General features: G+C 51.9%; 1 protein-coding gene across 4 annotated transcripts in view; it reads right to left on the bottom strand.

Moving 5' to 3' along the window:
* Positions 1–3,957: 3,957 nt before the first annotated feature.
* Positions 3,958–11,713, bottom strand: part of DMTN (dematin actin binding protein) — a 30,407-nt gene continuing 22,651 nt past the window's right edge. For 3 of the 4 annotated variants that reach the window (XM_070416549.1, XM_070416547.1, XM_070416548.1), the window contains exons 9-13: positions 11,288–11,412; positions 10,136–10,241; positions 6,220–6,284; positions 6,018–6,066; positions 5,752–5,886 (exon numbers count right to left, since the gene is read on the bottom strand). In XM_070416549.1, the coding sequence (XP_070272650.1) occupies positions 5,780–5,886; positions 6,018–6,066; positions 6,220–6,284; positions 10,136–10,241; positions 11,288–11,412 (452 nt within the window). In that variant the 3' untranslated portion in view covers positions 5,752–5,779. Of the gene's footprint in view, positions 5,155–5,293; positions 5,375–5,636; positions 5,703–5,751; positions 5,887–6,017; positions 6,067–6,219; positions 6,285–10,135; positions 10,242–11,287; positions 11,413–11,713 lie in introns of those variants that run through there. The other variant, XM_070416550.1, reaches the window with a different exon arrangement.

The following is an 11,713-nucleotide window of genomic DNA, read 5'->3' as shown; positions in this document are numbered from 1 at the left end:
AAGTCTAGGCTGACCTAGTACTAGTATTTGGAGCTCAGTTCTCCTACAGCTGTGTGTGTGTGTGGGGGGGGGGGGGGGGGGTGTGAATAATATTTTCTAACAGTTCATCTGCAGATGCATCCCTGGTGAGGAGCCCTATGGGAAACAAGGAGGCTTTTAGGCCAAAATGTGTATAAAGGGAAGAAACCAGCCGGTTTTGTGTATCCAGAAGCAACCTGGGAGTTGGAGCCCTCAGTCCAGCCAGCACTGTTCTCCTCTGGGCCCATTGACTCTTGGGTAAGGGAAGCAGCTGGATGGATTGAATCTGTTCCCCCCTCAACATGTTTCAAGAAACTCTAGGGTATAGTGGAAGTGTATCAGGAATCCATACCCTTTTATTTGGCTTAACTTTTCATTTATTTTTATATCATTATTTTTAAAACATATTTTTATTGATTTTAGAGAGAGGAAGGGAGAGGGAGAGATAGAAACATCAATGATGAGAGAGAATCATAGATCGGCTGCCTCCTGCACGCCCCACAGGGGATGGAGTCCGTAGCCTGCAACGCGGCATATGCCCTGACCGGGAATCAAACCCTGACCTCCTGGTTCATAGGTCAGGGTAACTTTTTAGATCTTATTTTAAAAGTTCTGATAAAAGTCAGTGGACACCCTTGTGTGTGTTATATACCAAAAGTTAAGAATCACTGGTGAATTTAAATTCTGCTGTGAGGTTAACTCATTTGGGAGAAGACCTTGAATAAAGCCTCTCCTCCTGTCAGCTTTCAGGGTGGGGAACCCGTTTCCTGCCAAGGGCCACGTGGATATTTATAACAGCACACGGGCCATTCAAAGTCATCAGCTTAACAATTAGCCTGTGATATTGGTCGAACATTGAATTAACTCACCCCTAGGGCCTTGGCAGGGCCAGACCAAATGATCTCTGGGACCTTTCGTGGCTCATGGGCCAGATGTTCCCTATCCCTGGGCCTTAAATGAAGGTAGAAGGCTACTGCAGGATAAAGAGCTTTAACGGGCAAGCACAAGCCCCAGAGTCAGGGGCATTGCTGCTCAGCAGGAAGGATGTGGATGGACTGGCATGCATTTTTAAACTACCACAATTTTGTAACTTCTTACCTATGTGAATCAGGATTTTTCCTGATACTGTGCAACCAAATGCAATAATAAATTAGATCCTCCACTTGACAAAAGGGAAACTGTCATATATAACCCCTGACCTAAATTTCTTATGTTCATCAAAACTTACTTTAAAAAATATATTTTTTTATTGATTTCAGAGAGGAAGGGAGAGGGAGAGAGAGAAATATCAATGATGAGAGAGAATCCTGGATCAGCTGCCTCCTGCACACCCCCTACTGAGGATTGAGCCCACAACCTGGGCATGTGCCCTGACTGGAAATCGAACCATGACCTCTGGGTTCATAGGTTGATGCTCAACCACTGAGCCACATCAGGGCAATCAAAGTTTACTTTTTGTTTTTGAGAAACTTTGTTTTTGTTTTATTTTATTTATTTAATTGATTATTTATTTTTATTGATTTCAAAGAGGAAGAGAGAGGGAGAGAGAGATGGAAACATCAATGATGAAGGGAATCATCGATTGGCCGCCTCCTGCATGCCTCACGCTGGGAATTGAGCAACAAAGCAAGCTGAGGCAGTATTTAATCACAGCTCACTGGGAAATGCTTGTGGTGGGGCTGACTGGTATGTGCCCTTGACCAGAATCAAACCTAGGACCCTTCAGTCCCCAGGCTGACGCTATATCCACTGAGCCAAACTGGCTAGGGCAGTGGTCGGCAAACTGCAGCTCGGAAAACCGTGGCTCGAGAGCCGCATGCGGCTCTTTGGCCCCTTGAGTGTGACTCTTCCACAAAATACCGGCTCTTCCACAAAATACCGACTTCTGCGCATGGGCCATGAAGTTTCCATCGCATCGTACGTGCATGCCCGCATGTGGTATTTTGTGGAAGAGCCACACTCAAGGGGCCAAAGAGCCGCATGTGGCTCTTGAGCCACGGGTTTGCCGACCACGGGGCTAGGGCAAAGCTTACTTTTTATTGATCATAGCTTCTTTGTTCTCATTGATTTTCATAATAATCTGTATATATAAAAGCCTAAGTGACCTGCTGACTGGCCAACCGAATGACTGGTCAGCCGGTCACTGTGACGCACACTGACCACCAGGGGACAGCCGCTCAATGTACAGGTTAGGGCTCCCTCCTGTCTGGATCGGGCCTGTAGGGATTGGGCCGAAACCAGCTATCCGACATCCCCCAAGGGTCCCGGATTGTGAGAGGGCTCAGGACAAGCTGAGGGACCCTACCGGTGCACGAATCCGTGCACCGGGCTTCTAGTTGACTATAAAATTCAACTTATAAATGTACTTTGAATAGTAGTAGTAAGATCTAATTTTTTTTTAAGGGTTGCTACTAAAAAGGTTTGGAAACCACTGGACTAAATAACTACCAAGGTTTTGCATCTGTTTGTACATGCGTGTGTACATGTGTATTCTGGGGAGGAGGCACTGAGAGATTCTCCCTAAGCTTTTGTTTTAGGGACAGAGCTGCCAAGTTGCTCTGAATCTCAGGAACTAAAATCCTTTAGGATATACTATCCAGTCAGCCCCACCACAGCATTTCCCAGTGAGCCGTGATTAAATACTGCCTCAGCTTGCTTTGTTGCTCAACAGTCTGGGAGCTGGGTGTACATGGCGGTGCTGGCCTCTCCACCACTGTCCCTCTGCTGGAACAGGTAAGCCCTCCACCGTTCACTGATGCCTCACGGGAGTGCGTAGGTGGAGACCATCCCTCTCTGTTCCTAGTCGGGCCTCTCCGCTGCCCCTTGAGGGACAAGTGTCCATATTGGGAAAGTCCTGGGTTAGCCGCCAAGAAACTCAGACGTTCGTCTCCATTCTCTACTCAGTTGCATGTAGCTTCAGGCCAGAGATGAAATGTCTCTATTTCACAATTTTCTCCTAAACTAAGTGGATTAAAATGATTTGTTGCCCTCACGGCTTTGTTGAGAGGATAAAACAATGTTGTGGACATAACAGAACTTCAGCAACTTAAAATCTTCATTCACATTTGAATGATTCTTACCCACTTTGCTTTTGTTTCAGCCCCAAGGGCTAGAAACTCGTCCTGGGCTGGGAGACTGGATTCAGGTTCCCGCTGCAGTCTTAGGTTCACACTGGGTCCCCCTCCACCTCACCTGATCCTTCTGATCGAATGAACGCCGCTTTACACGCCCACGCATGGGCTCTGTTCCAGCCAGGTGAGGCAGCCCCTCCCCTCCGAGTCCCCATACCAAAGTCCTCCCTCTGATCTTCCAATCAAACCTTCACCCCTTCACCCACTTCGATGCCCAGTTCCCGGTCTGCTCCCCCTGGAATGCTTTGTCAAGTCAACCAAGACCAAATGACTGTACCCTTCTCCTCGGCCTCCACTACCCTTGCTCCTGCTAGAGTTCAGCCATCGTGTCTCCATTCCTTAGTGTCCTCAGCCTGGTCCTTGATAGTCAGCTCGCTGCCTACTCATTTCCTGTTGACCTTTGCTGTGTGTTTGGTCTTTCGCTGAACTGTCATATCTCAGGCGCTGGAGGGGGCAGTCACGTCAGATATCGATGAGCTCGCCTGTGCAGGGGAGCACTTAGGGATTCGGTGGAGGACGGAGCAGCCTTTCCTCCTTGCTGGCTCTCCTCTCAGGCTCTGGAGTATGTTTCTGCCTTTCCATCCACCATCACCATCACACAGCCCCGAAGGGGAGGTGGCAGCTGGGAGCCTGCTGGACCAGCCCCTGCTCTTGTGGCCCAGGTGGGGAAGGACAGTGTGTGTGTCATCGCTCTACCTCCTCCAACCCCATATGCCCCCCATTTGAACCTTCACTCCCATGACTTCGCTCAGCTTGGCATCACCCGTCCCTCTCACCCGGACCTGTTGGCTCATAAAGAACAAGTGAATTTGGGGACCCAATGCAACCTTTTAATTCCAAGCAGAGTTCCCCTCCCCCAGTATCATCTCACACATACACACAGTGGAAAGGGATGCCAGGGTCTGGGCAGGAACAAAACCCAGACCTGGGCAAAAAATATATATATATAATTATATACACATATGTATTTGTAGAGAAGAAAAGCTGGGAATGTGATTAGGTAGGGCAGAGAGTTAGGAAAGCAGCTGGGGTGCCCCAATAAATTACATTCTTTAGAGAGCATGGTGGGGGATGCATGGGTATGGGTGGGACCTGGTGGCCTGGCCTCTTGTTCCCATCTGAGGGAGCCTGAAGGCCTGGTCCTGCCTAGGATCCTGGTGTCAGAAGGTAGGAGTCTAGCTCACTTTGCCTGGAGGCTGATGGGGGCCTGGGTTTCGGTATAGGCGACATCTCCACTCTAAGCCAAGGCTTCTGGGGAAGCCACAGGGCTGAGCATGAGGCTTCAAAGCATAGAATGTGCAAGGAGATCAGAGGGTAAACTGGAGGGCAGGGCGGCCTCCCTGCTGGAGGCTGAGCTCAGCCCTGCTCCTGCTGGAGTCAGAGGCGGGAGGCCCAGGTGCAGGGGGAGCCTCCCCGATGAGGCGAGGAGGAGTGCTGGGCAGATGGGGTCCTGGAGCTGTGCCTGCCTGCCTGCTGCTTCCTGCCTCACCTCCTCCGCAGGCTGAGGGCTCTACCGCCCACTGATCCAGACATCAACAGGCCTGCACCACGTGCCATGTCCAGGTCTCCTCACTCCCTCTCTGGGACCTCTCTTCATGGGGTGGGGGCAGGGAGAGGGTGCAGACATTAACTCTGAGTGCTGGAGTCCAGCCTGGGTTTGCCCTGTGCAGCGAGGACTAGGGAGGAGGGGAGGCCCCTGGCTCATTATGGGAAGAAGGTCCATGTCCCACAGCCCAGCACTGAGAGAAGGCCGGGCTCCCCTTGGCCTAGCGAATGCAGCCAACCCCACCTCTGCCCACCTCCGTGCCCCCCAAGAGATGATGCTTTAGGGTCCAGTGACCCAGCTCCAGAGAGCCGCAGGGGTGAGGGTCAGTCACGGAGTGTGGGGCGGTCAGAAGAGGGAAGCCTTCTTCTTGAGCTCATTCCGCTTCCACAGAGCCAGCTTGCTAAACTCTTCGGGAGACATGGCGAACACCCTGGAGAAGTCCTCGGCCGACAGATGCCTCTGCAGGGGACAGACCAAGGCCGCTTAGGGAGAGGAGGGCGGGGTTGGGCTGAGGGACCGAGGGGGCAGGTCTTCCCCACCAGGAGGGGAGGCTGCCCGATGGAGCCCCTGCACCCACCAGCGCCTCTCCCCTGCATACCTCCAGCCTCATCCGATCCACACCTGGAGGCAACTTGGTTCGCCCCTTATTGGTCACCACCAGCATTTCGTAGGGATAGATCTGGGGGGCAGGGCAGGGGGCAGTCTTAGGCTCATAGTGTTCCCTGTTGCTGTCACCCCTCAACTCCCCAGGCCCCCTTATCAGCCTGCAGGGCCATCGGGTTCATGCCATGTTGCCATCCAGCGCCCCCAGCTTCCCCGTCAGCAACTCCAGGAGGATCCCATAGCGCATTCACTTGCCTGGCTTCTCCCCAAGCTGGCCACCCCATTGTAGAGGCTTCTGTCCCCTGCCCACCCCCCCTGGCTCTGCCGCTGCCCCTCACCTTCTGCTCCAGCACACAGGGCAGGGAGTTTCCCCGGTCCATCCTCCCCCTCTGGCCCTCTCCGTTCTGGGGAGACCAAAGCCGCAGTGAGCCAGAGTGGGGCAGGGAGACCTCCCCAGCCTTACCCGGGGATTCTCATGTGCTCACCAGGCAACTGGGTGGCCCAACACCCCCTCCCCCAACACTGCCAGTTGCCTGTCCCAGGCTTCTGTGCTCCATGTCCTCCTCCTGACGGCACTCACCTGCAGGCCTGGGGAGAGAAGAGTCATTGTTCAGACCTGCCAGCTTAGCCTCCCTGCCCTGCAGCCACACAGCCCTGCCGGCATCTGCCCCGGGGCCTGCTTAAGCCCCTTTCTCCGCTTGCCTGACCCAGCCTCTCACCTGGGCTTCCAGCCTCACTCCCAGTCGGACTGAAGTCTGTGGACTGCAGCTAGAAAGGACAGAAAGGATCAGAAGGAAGCTGAGTGTTCCTTGTCAGTCCCTTCCCTTGAAGGTCTTCCCTTCCCCAAGTAGCTCAGCCCCTCAGAGGACCCCACGTGCACACTCCTCCCTGTGGTCTGGGACCTGTGGTCAGAGACCTTACCCGGCTCAGGGTGGTCCTGCCGTAGGCCGGGAGGGAAGATGACTTTGATGTTCCACCGTGCAAGGCTAGGAGAGAGAGAGAGAGAGAGAGAGAGAGAGAGAGAGAGAGAGAGAGAGAGAGGCTGTTCAGTCCCTCTGGCTTGACAGTCATTTTGAGCGGGATCCCTCTCTGCCCCCCGCCCCCAACCAGGGGCAGGGCAGTGAAGGGTAGACCTGGGGGAACCTGTGGTCTCTGTTGGCTTCCAGCTCCTGCCCATGACCTCCAGCGAGTGGCATCGTGCTGGTGCCTCTGAACTCTCGCTAATGCCTTCCCTCTAACAGAAGGGCATCAAACACTCATTTGGGCCAAATGCCCGACTTAAAATTCAGAGTTAGCGAGCGATTGTCAGATGATGAAGCTCACCAGTGTAAAATGAACTTCTGGGGTAAAAAAAGGAATCTGACATCTCATAAAAAGAATCAAATTGTTACAATTATATTATTAGCGAGTTTAGTAACCACGTTTTAAACATTTGACCCTATAATACAGAAACAATACTGTCCTCAGCTCTGTCAGCTGCTGGGTTACACCCGCAGCCAAAACATGGATTGCACGATTAGGTGTCACCTTCAACTTACACATTTAATAATATCACTAAGCTTTCAAGCACTGAGATTATAATTCAAGAAAACTGGTTTTCAGCAATAGGTTTTCCTAGGAAATCTTTGTACCTAAGATCATTAATTTGGGCAGATCTCAAAATTCCTTCATCTCCAATTACTAGAAATTGTTAGCATTCTATAGCAATCATCTTGACCAGACTTTTTGTTTAAATGTTTAGCCTTGACAGACTCAAAACTATAAGGAACTGTCTTCTTAAAACATTCTTATAAAATCTGTTACTTGGAAGTTTAATTGGTGAGAACAAAATGTGTTGGGGGAACCTTGTTTGTTTTTTTCCTTAATACTTAGTTTTAAAACTACTTAAACACTTATTTTTGTGTACAAAATCATCTGCGGTTGCAATATCATTCATTATTTATGTTTGAAAGTGACTATTCGATGTTACCATTACGTCAGAATGACATGCCTACACATAATTTTAAATGTTTTTTGGTTAGTCCTCACTTGAGGATATTTTTTCCATTGATTTTTAGAGATAGTGAAAAAAAGAGGGGGAGAAATATTGATGTGAGAGAGACACATCGATTGGTTGCCTCCCGCACAAGTCCCGACTAGGGCTGGGCATCTAACCTGCAACCCATGCCCTTGACTGGGAATCAAACCCTTGACCCTTTGGTGCACAGGCCAATGCTCTAACCACAGAGCACACCAGCTAGGGCTATCTATAATTTTGGAATTGTTAAGGTTGATTAGCTGTGACTGTAACCCAGTGGTCGGCAAACTGCAGCCCCTTGAGTGTGGCTCTTCCACAAAATACCACGTGCAGGCGCGCACGTACAGTGCGATTGAAACTTCGTGGCCACACTCAAGGGGCCAAAGAGCAGCATGTGGCTCGCGAGCTGCAGTTTGCCAATCACTGCTGTAACCCATGCAATCCTATGATCTTTGATCACATGCAAGTTCAGGGGTGCCAAAATGATGATGATGGAGACATTTTGCTATTCAGCTTTGCAAGGCCAAATGGAAGTTAAAGAGCTAATTTGGACTGAAAGCAAGTTCTAGTGGAACACGGAGACTGAATTCAACCTTCAGAGCATCTCTCTGTCTCATTCTTCAAGCCTTAACTATTTAGTCCACATTCTCTGAAAACTTTTCCCACCCCTTCTGAAATATCATCCTGGTCTTTTGGTGACCCTGTGGATGTCCTAGCCAGGAACCTTAGGGTTCCTGAACCCCCCAACCCCACCCCAGGGCCTTCATCTCCACTGCACAGCAGGCAGCCCCTGCAATGGTCACCCCCGGACCTCGCTATCCACACTGCTTCACCTGGCACTTGAAGTCCGGGGCCCCACTTTGTGACCATAGCGCCCTTCTTTGTTTGCAGCTTCCTTCAGCCTGGTTCCCAGCACACCTGTTCGTCAATCTCATGGGGACCTCTGGTGACCTGACCCACACTCCCTGTCCTTCAACCTGCGGTTGGGTACAAAACTGCTTTCACCAGTACTGAGCACCTCACCTGGCCCCGCATCCCTCAGACTTGCCTCAAAAAACTCTGCCTGCCCTGACCAGTTTGGCTCAGTGGATAGAGCGTCAGCCTGTGGACTGAGGGGTCCCAGGTTCGATTCTGGTCAAGGGCATGTACCTTGGTTGTGGGCGCATCCCCAGTGGGGGGTGTGCAGGAGGCAGCTGATTGATGTTTCTCTCTCATCGATGTTTCTAACTCTCTATCCCTCTCCCTTCCTCTTTGTAAGAAATCAATAAAATATATATATTTAAAAAACAAACAAACACCTCTGCCTGGATTAGCCTTGGGCCCCGGCTCGCCTGCAGGCTGTGGAGGTGATGACCACACCATGTAGATGGTCATCACTGCAGATGGACGGCCTGGGCAGCTCCCTTCCTTGAGGTAGCTGTTCCAAACCTTCCCAAATCTCCACTTCTAATTGGCTGCTCCCAGATCAAGTCCCCACCTTCAGAGAGAGAGGCCCCTGAGGCCAGCCCCACATCCTGACCAACCCTCAGCTGGATCTGAACGTGTGCTCTCCAGGGTACAGCCTGCCCCCGTCCCTGCCCTCTCTCCTCTCTGCACAATCCCATCTTTCTTACGGCCTTACTACTACCTAAACCCTGAAGATGCTCCCTGAGGCCTGCCTTGCGCCCCAAGCTCCCAACTCAGTCAAACTTGCACTTCAAACCCAACATGTTCCAAACCGTCTCTTCATCTTTCTCCCAACCCTGCCTCTTTCACGATCTCAGTTCTAGGCTTCTCATCACCAGCACCCAAGGCAAACCCCCAACTCGCCTGCCCTTCTCCTCCCACTGAGTCAGTTGCTTCAGTCTCCTATGTATTCCTCAAACCCATGCATGCCCTCTTCTCCGCACTGTGTCTATGTCAGCCCTCACCCAGACCGCTGGCAAGTGTGGGAGGTTGTCTCCTAACGTGGCCCGAAACACCATCTCCCGGCGCCGAAGTGCCGTTCCTGTGTCAGGAAATGGAATCTCCCCCTTTCCGGAGTCTGGGATGCTCTGACCAATAGGATGCAGTGGACGCGAAGCTGTGTGGCTTCCGGGCTTTTAGAGGCCTGTAACTCCCAGTTCTGGGTACTCAGGTCTCCCCTCTCCTCTCCAGCTGCCATGCTCTAAGGAAGTCCCGGCCAAACTCGGGTGATGGGAGGCCTGGTGTCCAAAGCGCTGGCTACCCCAGCTCTCTGGTGTCAATCCTGCCACCACATGGCACACTCTGGGCACTGATTCCAGGCTCCTGGAGGCCCTCTCCACTGGCCAGGGGGCTCCTGTTCCTGCCTTTGCTCCCACCATCCCCTGTGTCTGCGATGCCCTTCTTCCCCGCTCGATTTGTCTCATTCTTCAAGACCCAGTGAGCACCCCCTGGCCCTCTGACTACAGGCCCTGTCACTGTGCACAGCTCATCACAGTACCTGCTACACTGCACCGAAATCTGTTTCCACGGTAATTTCCCCGGTGATTGGAAGCTACTGAAGGTCGGGACTGTATTTTCTCACTCTTTATAAGCCCCAGTTCCTCCCACATGGTAGACACTCAATAAATGTTTATTCAGTTAAGCAAAATTAGCTAATTCTGCTTTAGCTGATACTATTGTTTATCATCTAGTCTTTTTCCACGACTGGAATTCTTGCCCTACGGACAACGTGAGCGCCTTGAGCCAGTGACCGAATGTTCCATCTCGTACACCTGCATTAACATGGTGCCGGGCACATGACAGACAGACTCAACAGCTGTTCAGTTCTGGCCTCAGGGTCTGGCCAGGCCTTCGAGCCCCCTTGGTGGCACTCACAGGCATGAAAGGGTGTCCGGTCGGGCAGGGAGCGGGTTTTCCTCCGGATCGGCAGTGACTTTTCCATCTCTTCTTTCAAGATCATCTTTCCCAAGTTGGAAGTGACCTGGGGACAAAAGGGGATGGATCCAAGACTTTGATACTTGTTTCTCATCTCCAAAAGGTTCAGAGTTGGGCATGTTGCAGGCAGGAACTGGGACGGATCTCCCCAGTGGCTGGGCCGGGAGCCCCGGAAGCCTGGCATCCTGGTCTGAGGCACTGCCATATGGGGGTGCGTTCTCTCTTCCCGCGACCAGCGCAGAGAGAGAGAACATGGGGGTTGATGAATCTTGATTAGAACGCAATGAGAGTTAAGGAAAAATGAAAAAATACAAGACTGAGGCAAAAATAGAGGGAAAGCTGGGCCTGGGTGTGGCGTCTGCCCTCTGATGGAGGGACAGACGCAGAGAGCGTCAGTACTGCAAGCAGATTTATTAAATACTCGAATAACAGGAAATTACATCACATCTGGGTGGGCCTTGGGTTTCTGGTGACATCATGAGATCCACCCCCTTAACACTGGGCGGGAATGTCAAACTGAGTGGCATCCAGGTTTGTTGATCGGTCTGCCCCCAGGGCGTGACTCTGCCTTCGCTCTGAGTTTCAGCCGACATATTTAAAGATGCCCGAGTGTTTTGCCAACGGCCCTCAACACTGCCACACTGGGTGTGGCCACCCCCAAGAGCAAGGAGTCAGAGCCGCTCAGTGTGACTCTACCCCAGTGGCCTCCTAGCCCAGGTCACCAGGCCCAGAGCACAAGCCATGTCACCATCAGTGGCCTTTGCACGACTCCCAACACCCTCTCTCCTCCTCTAGAGACCAGCAGCCTGCTCTCCCCCTTCTCCTCTTCCCAAGAGCTGCTCAGACTGGCACTGATGGGACCACCTATCTGTGCCTTTGACCCGAATATAACCAGTGTTTCCCCAAAGCAGCACGAAGTCCTGGGGTCCCTGCCAAAGCAGCAACTGAAATCCTGGGAAAGAAGAGGAAGTCCTCACATGCTCTGACCAGGGTACTCTTCAGGCGTGAACCCTTTAGAATGAACAGCTCTGGAACCAGAGCGTCTGTCCCCAAGGAGACCCAGGAGGGGGAGAGGGGGCAGCGAGATGCTACCTTACTGAGTTCCTCTCTCTGGCGCTCCCTGAGAGCCTTCATCTCCTCCCCAGAGTCATCGTCGTCCTCCTCCTCCTCCTCCTCTGCGCCTCTCCGGGATGCTTTCCGCTTCCTCCATTCTGTTTCTGGGAAACACAGGCAAAAGCCCACGTGTCAACCATTGGCTCAACAAGCATTTATCAGGTGCGGCTGTGTGCATCACACTGTGCTGCACATTAAAGTGAGCACTACAATTTTTTATTTTATTTTTTTTTTTACAGAGAGGAAGGGAGAGGGATAGAGAGTTAGAAACATCGATGAGAGAGAAACATCGAACAGCTGCCTCCTGCAACCTCCTACTGGGGATGTGCCCACAACCAAGGTACATGCCCTTGACTGGAATCGAACCTGGGACCCTTGAGTCCACAGGCCGACACTCTATCCACT

The sequence above is a fragment of the Myotis yumanensis genome, unplaced genomic scaffold (genome assembly GCF_028538775.1).
Source record: "Myotis yumanensis isolate MYYU_CA2020_CCGP unplaced genomic scaffold, mMyoYum1.0.hap1 SCAF_5, whole genome shotgun sequence".
In the NCBI taxonomy this organism is placed as follows: domain Eukaryota; kingdom Metazoa; phylum Chordata; class Mammalia; order Chiroptera; family Vespertilionidae; genus Myotis; species Myotis yumanensis.
Note: the sequence above shows the minus strand (reverse complement) of the source record. Positions and strands in the feature narration are given on the sequence as shown.